This window comes from Megalobrama amblycephala, linkage group LG7 (genome assembly GCF_018812025.1).
Source record: "Megalobrama amblycephala isolate DHTTF-2021 linkage group LG7, ASM1881202v1, whole genome shotgun sequence".
Classification (NCBI taxonomy): domain Eukaryota; kingdom Metazoa; phylum Chordata; class Actinopteri; order Cypriniformes; family Xenocyprididae; genus Megalobrama; species Megalobrama amblycephala.
Window position 1 is genome coordinate 54,205,691 of NC_063050.1, and position 8,073 is coordinate 54,213,763.

General features: G+C 36.2%; 1 protein-coding gene across 1 annotated transcript; it reads right to left on the minus strand.

Moving 5' to 3' along the window:
* Window positions 1-360: 360 nt before the first annotated feature.
* Window positions 361-7,577, minus strand: LOC125272893 (CD48 antigen-like). Its single transcript, XM_048198059.1, has 5 exons — window positions 7,449-7,577; window positions 6,430-6,533; window positions 5,422-5,718; window positions 5,066-5,314; window positions 361-846 (listed from the first exon to the last, which is right to left on the minus strand). Exons 2-5 carry the CDS (start codon window positions 6,485-6,487, stop codon window positions 617-619), a joined length of 834 nt encoding a protein of 277 aa, XP_048054016.1. The 5' UTR covers window positions 6,488-6,533; window positions 7,449-7,577; the 3' UTR covers window positions 361-616.
* Window positions 7,578-8,073: the final 496 nt, after the last annotated feature.

Genomic DNA, 8,073 nt, shown 5'->3' on the forward strand with positions numbered 1-8,073 from the left:
GTTACTCACGTAACCATGGTTCCATTAAATAATGGGAAAGAACTTTGTGTAGCATATCGTGCTACTGCGTCGCCAGCGAGTCACGCCATGCACTCCACAGTCAAAAGATTCTGATGAGATCTGGCATTTCTGTGGCTTTTATAGGCAGCCAGCCCCGCCCTTTTTGGCAGGCTGAAATGCCATTTGTCTGTGAAACTCACAGACGTGAATCAATCAGGCTTCAGGGTTCAGAGAAAACAGGAGTAAGCAGGAGCAATGCTCATTCCCGTTATCTCAGGGAACCTTAAACATTTTCTCATATGATCAAAACTAACAGATTAGAATATTTACCTCTATGATGTTCAACACACAATAACCCTGTTAAAATCTCAGAAAATTTGGTTTTATTGTATCATGTCCCTTTAATTTTAAAAAACAGATTTTAAGAAGGTACATTTATAGGAACATTCAAAAATTTATAACATTGTCGACATTGTGGTCAACTACAGCTTCAGTTTGATCTTTTGTTGAAAATACAAATGCTCATAATATAATTTTAGAGGAGATGAAGACGTTGCTGATCTTGTTGGTGCTTCATGCGTCACTGACAGCTTCAATATGCTCAGATGACAAGAACTCATATTATCAGCAGCAGAAGGGCTCCTCCGCTGGCTAGGATGCTCACCATGATCCATGAAGGAGAGTCAAAGTCAACACCAGAGTCAACACCAAATTTAACGCCAGAGTCAACGCCAGAGTCAACATCAGAGTCAACACCAGATTTAATGTCAGATTTAACGCCAGAGTCAACACCAGAGTCAACGCCAGAGCCAACGCTAGAGTCATCGCCAAGGTCAATTTTTTTACCTGTAAGACAGGAACAATGTCTTGAAATCAATAACAAACAAGTGGATTATTAAAAACATCTGTTTAAGCTGTTTTAAATCCTACAAAATGCATCATGCGTAATACTGTACGATCTAACGTTATTTCATGAGAGTCAAATGTTTAGACACACTTCATTCAGTTTGGTTTTAATTATCTTAAAAACAATTTGATCTGAGAATTTCCATTGTAATGCCTAAAATTAGTTTTGTAGGCGAATATAGTTGTGTAAATGTATACATTTCATTTTAAAGGGATAGTTCACCAAAAAATGAAAATGATCCCATGATTTACTCGCCCTCAAGCCATCCTAGGTGTATATGTCTATCTTCTTTCAGAAGAACACAATCAGAGATATATTTAAAAAATCCTTAGTCCTCCAAGGTTTTTATGGTTGTGAATGGCAGCCTAAATTTTGAAGACCAAAAAAATGCATCCTTCCATAAAAAAAAATGGAGGACTAAGGATATTTTTAAATATATACCCTATTGTGTTCATCTGAAAGAAGAAAGACATATACACCTAGGATGGCTTGAGGGTGAGCAAATCATGTGATAATTTTTATTTTTGGTTGATTTGAATTGGATAGTGAAGTAAAGCATCAACAAGTGTGCAACATTCATGTTCCTCCTTTAGTAATGCTTAAAAGGCTGGAATTGACATTACGACCCAATACAATACCAACTGAACCATATTTAATGTAGTCTGGGTTGTATTGGGTTGTACATCTCTTTCTTTGCATACATGTAGCTTTGTTCCTTGCAAAGATGAGGGAATGTCAATCAGGTTGACAAATTCAAACACCATTGAGTCTGAATGGAAAAAAACCTTTGATGTCAACATAAGGGAAGCTTTTTTACCTATTTATTTAATTTTAACTTATTTTGGCCACCACAAAATTCACAGACTTCCATTTGTGTCATTTCATAGTTTTGATGATTTTAATGTTGAATAAAGATCATTGTAAAGAAAATAATTGTTGTTTCAATTTTTAAAAGTAAGTGTTTTTGCTGCCATAAAATTTTAAGTTATATTCAACTTGAAATGTCAAACCATATTAAGTGACAACTTGGATATTTGAGTTTTCTCAAGTTCAATCTAAGTTATTCTAATGATAAATTTTAAGTTATGATAGCTAACTGAAATAATTTTTTAACAGTGAATTAAAGGTGCTCTAAGTGATCCTGGGTGGATGTAACTTCCTGTTGACGTTCGAACAGGAAGAATAAACCTCCTCCCCCTCCCCCTCCCCCTCCCCCTCCGTGCTTCCTGAAACAGTCATGAACGCGCATTTAAAATCATTCTTGTCGGTTATTGGCTGGAGCATGTTTATTATGTTAAGTGGTCCAGGCTGCACCAGTTTGTTTTTATTGCCGTTTTCGGAGCTTGTGGCGACTACAGAGACCGCGTTTTTTTACAGTGTGTTCAGGGGACAGGCAGCTAGCGGATAGTGAGGAGATGTTTGCTGTATGTGACAAAAAATGTTTTGGCCTAAAAACGCGTGACATCACTTAGAGCACCTTTAAAACACCGATCAGGCATAACATTATAACCACCTTTCTAATATTGTGTTGGTTAAATCCTTACACTTGCCCATTTTTCCTGCTTGTGACACATTGAGTTTGAATGTTAACAAAATGTTCACTTGCTGCCTAATATATCCACCCACTAACAGGTGCCGTGATGAAGAGATAATCAGTGTCTGTGGTCATAATGTTATGCCTGAAGTGTGTTCAACCTTTTGACTTATCTTCAGTAAGTAACAATTTTGCTGAGTCAACGTGCACTTTAAAAATTACGGTTCTTTTACTGTCACAGTTTCACAATTGTACATCAGCAGCAAAAACAGGAAACAGCCAGACCGAAAACCAGAGCACATACTTTATGAAACAAAAGTGAAATTGTGTTTTTGGACATCTTAATGTTTTACTCCAATATTTAAGTTCAGGGCCCGTTTGTATAAAACTTCTCAGAAATGCTCGTAAAAATAGACTCAAGTTTTGATCTAAATGTCAAAAAAAATCTTAGTAAAGAGTAGGAGTTTTCTAAGAGTAGGAGACTTTTATAAAGAAGCTAAAAGCAACTTGTAGTAAAGTATAAGACGGATTCTTAAGTGCTGACTTAAGTGTTGTGAACTAAGGACTACAATGATGTTAACTCAAAATGGCCACCCTTAACCTCTGAATCAGCCAAAAAAAAGCGAGCCTACAAGGGTGAAGTCACAGCAGCACAACACCAATAATTTAATGTTATTATAAAAAAATTATTTAAAAAGACACTGAAAGGTTTTAATATTTTAATTTATTTTTTAAAAATAGTTTTGCATTGTGCAAAATTATCGCAAATTAGTATTGATGGTGTGGAATCTTTTTCTATTGATATATGTCTCCTCATTTACAGTTAGAGTAATGATGTGAACACAAGTTCCACCGATGGCTCCGACAACTCCAGGGAAGACCACTATTAACATAAAAGTGGCTTGCTTTTGCTGTATGGTTTGATTGTCATTTGAAAAGTCAATGAACTGCCATATGAAAATTGATATCTTCAACCTTAAAAACGTGTTAAAAGATGTAAGTTTCATGTGTGAAAATAAAATGAAATTTCAAATTATTTTTGGCCAGGCTGTCATGCAAAGAAATTATGAACAAATGCAAAAACAAGAGAGAACCAATGAAATATTAAAAACTGATTATGCTGTAGTCAATGTCATATTTTAAAACATTTAAATAATATAAACATAAAGATAAAAATATTTTCCTCATATTTTGATAGTTTAAGGAAAATTGTAGGGACGTTAAAAAAAAAAAAAAAAAAAAAAAACTTTGCACATCAATTTTGGCCACTGTGTTTGGTGTGGTAAGTTTAGTAATAGTACTATTTAAGAGGCTGCTTACTGTGGACTGATGGGCTCAAGTCATCACCGGTGCACTGCTGCACTCTTACGCACGTCCTGATTTTGCTGAGTTAGATGCGTTCCTGGGTCAACATATTTTGTTGATCCTGGAACAACATTCCAGTCTAAAAATGTAGTCTTAACCCTATTCCTACCCCTAAACCTAACCCTACCCATAAGTTATCCCAAAAATCAGAGGGAAATGATAGATGAATAACACTGATGTAGAAGCACAAATTCATGATTTTAAGCCTAAACTTGACGTAATCTGTAAACGTGTCCCTCAAATCTGATTGGTTGATTTGAATGTTGTTCCAGGATCAACAAAAATGTTGACCCAGGAACATGTTGAACTCAGCAATATCAGGTTATGCCACTCTTACAGTCACCAAAAAATATATTAGAAAAGCTTTTCAGCGCTGGAGAGAGCTAAGCAGGAAGCAGAGTCTGCTTTGATTCCAGTGAGTAACAATGGGTTTTGAATGTTTGGAGCTGCTGTTCTGCTTCCTTGTCATTCATTCATCAGCTGCGCTTTATTTTTTGTTGCGTGTCAGCTGTGAGATTTTTGCAGTTAAACTGCTGCACACTTGATGCCTGCACAAGAGGATGAGGTGTTGAGCATCATTGGTAGTGCATTTGCCTCACATGCCAGCAGCGATTGGGCTGGGATTCGAGACCGACTCGGAGCAGGGTGGTTAGTATTGGAGTGTGAGTTTCGGAGGTGGTGCAATGAGGAGAGTTTGTTTGGGTTGATTTCAAATATCAACAGTGTTCAACAACATAACTTGAGAAATCGCATACAGCACCTTTAAATGTATTAAAATGCATTAAACGTATTAATTATTGTTTAAGCAATATAAATGTATTACATTTATCTAAAGTTATTACATTTCTTATTAGGTCAGTTACAAAAAGCATTGACAATCAAGTTTATATCATTTTATCAACTTTTTTTTTTATTGGAAAGCATGCGTTTCATCTTCTTTGCTGCCATCCTGCCATCAGGAGACCTCTGCAGCACTCCTAAATAATTTAGGAGCTAAGACCTAGTCGGAACCTTTATTGAATCATACTTATTCTTAAGTCTAGGAATAAGAGTAAAATTACACCATTCTTAGAATTTTGACACACTTAAGACTAAACTTTTACTTGGCTTTATACATACGGGCCCAGGTCTGTTCAAAACACTGAAAGCTCTAGATTTAGATGTTTCCTTGGAGCATTTTTAACAAAAACTGAATAATTAATTATAACACAAAATCAGTACATTCAAGAATGAAAAGCATGTGAAATAAAGTAACTTACATGATACTGTAACACTCTCACTTTTTTCTTTGCTGACAGGATTGTGTGTCTCGCATGAGTATGTTTTATTCTCCTGTACTTGAGTAGATGACAAGAACACTTGAGGTTTTATTTCATTCTGGATGAGTTTTCCATCTTCATACCAGGATACAGTCAGACTCGGATCTTTACTGTTTCCCACGTCACAGGAGAGAGCAGCATTCCCATCAGCGGTGCAGTTGATCTTCACTGTAGGTTTAGGGACCCTTTCTGTAACACAAACATTGTGGTTATTTCCTAAAACTGTAACTAGAAATATACAATCTTATTTTGTTATTATTATTGTGTTGGAATGGTAGAAATATTTGTCATCTTACCATGTACTTTAATTTCCACGTTATCTTTGCCAATCTCTGTACCATCAGAACTAGTAACAGTGTATGTATATGTGCCCGTGTCCTTCAGACTAACACTTTGAAATCTTAATGATCCATCTTCTTCCTTAAATACACCTTCAGCTCTGGTTTTGATATTCCCATCTCTCCAGTGAAGAATTTTGCCGTTTCTGTCATGGGTCCATTTTATCTCATAAGGTTTCTCATTGTTTTTTGTTCTCAGCTTCATGATGCAGGACGTTCCCACTAGTAGATCTTTTCCACATGTCTCTGTTGAGACTATAATAAATAAAATTATATTAGTATTTAATAAATCTCAACAAAGTTCAACTGCTCATGTGGTTCACTATGAGGAAAAGGCGTAAAAGCAAAGAATGAATAATGGGGTTTCTTTTTAGAAGTTGATTTAGAAACTTAGACAAAACTACTGGACACAGTTCAATATTCTGTTCCCACTATAAAAATGGCAGTTTATTTAACACACACTGACTCCTATAACAACAACAACAGGATCTGTCGTCACACTGTATGATCTGCATTAGGCAGAATTTAAACAGTAAAATTAATGCTTGATAAAATATTACTTTTGACTCAAACTCAGAGTGTCTTCTATCAAAGTTAGACATGAACAAACACTCAGTGCAGCAGTTTGCATGTAAACGTCACTAGATTTGCATTTAAAAGTGTTTAAAAATAAGTATATTTGTTCAAGTGGGCACTATAAAAGTGCCTTAAGGAAATATTTTACCTGATCTGACACTTAATGGCCATGGCCTTCACTAGTGTTTCTTTGATGGTGACAAAACTGAATTTAGATGTTTCTACAATAAGTTAAGACTAAAACATGATTTATGGTGATTTATAATATTGAGTTAATATAAAATGAACAAATGTTAATGTGGATTATTATTCTTAATATCTTTAAATCACATCGTTTGATCTCAACTTCAGTCTATTAACATATATTTATAGAAAATGAAGTCAACCTACCAGAGAGTGCAGCGAAGCCACAGAGGAACATCAATATCAGATTGTACTGGAAGATCATTGTTCTTCTGAACACAGCAAATGTTTCAGAACCTTTTCACAATCAACTGGAGGAAACAGAAAAAAAGTCAAAAAGTTTGCAATCAGAGAGTTGGAGGTGACAGAATCTGAAGATGTCAGTTGTGCAGACGGAGGCAGAAATCGACACGAATGACATTAAAAAAAAGGGAGAAAAAAAGAAGAAAGAAGAAAACAAAGGATGTGACGCCATTGTGAAAGGATGTCATCTAATGTGCTGCATCGTGAAGCAGGTGTTTCTGTTTCATACAGAATGCATCTGATGTTTTGAGATGTTGGCCAAATATTTTTTATCTCGATCATGTGGATTAGAAAGCTGCAAAGCACTGATTTAAAAAAAAAAAAAAAAAAAAGTTTTTAAAAATGTATAGATAGATAAAAAGTTTTGTTCTAGATGTTTTTCATATTATCTCACACTGGGTCTAGGGCAGTGGTTCTTAGCTAGTGGATCACGACCCCAAAATGGTTTGCATGTCTGTACCAGAGACCTGTGGCTTAAATACATAAATGTCATACAATGCTGCCATCTTGTGAGTAACTTACCTTTTGAAATGATAAAGAAATGATACATGTGCATTAAGACAAGTGATCTGTATCATTATTATGCTACATTCTTTGGCAAGTCCTGGATTCATTGCACCATTATATTGTATGACAGAGAGATTTGCATGACTTTAATGATGGTTTTAAATCAATCAACTGAAGATGATATACAGTATAAGGTTGTTTATTTTGACCTTACATTTATTTAAGAGCTAAAATACAATAAAATCTTGAAAATCAAGTTTTTAATGTTGTTTATATGTCTATGTGGTGTTTTTAAGACAAACCATGTACAAATTCAACAGTTAACACCATTGCTGCAGTGAAACAAAGACCTGGGCACACTTCGTTTCATCTTAGTATTCTTTCATGCTAGAGTACAAATGAGGGTACGTTCTTACCTCTTTGCACAATCTTTCATCTATGTAGGCCTCCATTGTCGCTGTAGCTTCAGCTTGCATGCTCTACTGCCTGTTCTGTTTATGCAGTTTTCTTTGACCTTGTGAATCGATGCCCCCAGGGCACAGCTGCCACCTTGTGGATAAACTAATTACTACAAAAAAAAAAAATCTGGTGGTGCATGTACAGTACATGTGTACTCTTCTGATGACGAAATTCACGTCACACGCACTGTACGCTGACCCTCGCATACACGTAAAAAGGGAACTATACTTTGGGCTATAGGCATATCCCATCATGCATCATGTTCAGAAATTCACATGCCCCAAAATAATGCACCTGTTAGTGGGACCACGGAGCAATGGAAGAAGGTGGACTCGTCTGATGAAACATGTATGGCTGGGTACATGTGCGTCACTTACCTGGAGAACACATGGCACCAGGATGCACTATGGGAAGAAGGCAAGCCGGCGGAGGCAGTGTGATGCTTTGGGCAATGTTCTGCTGAGAAACCTTGGGTCCTGCCATCCATGTGGATGTTACTTTGACACGTACCACCTATCTAAGCATTGTTGCAGACCATGTGCACCCTTTCATGGAAACGGTATTCCCTGGTGGCTGTGTCCT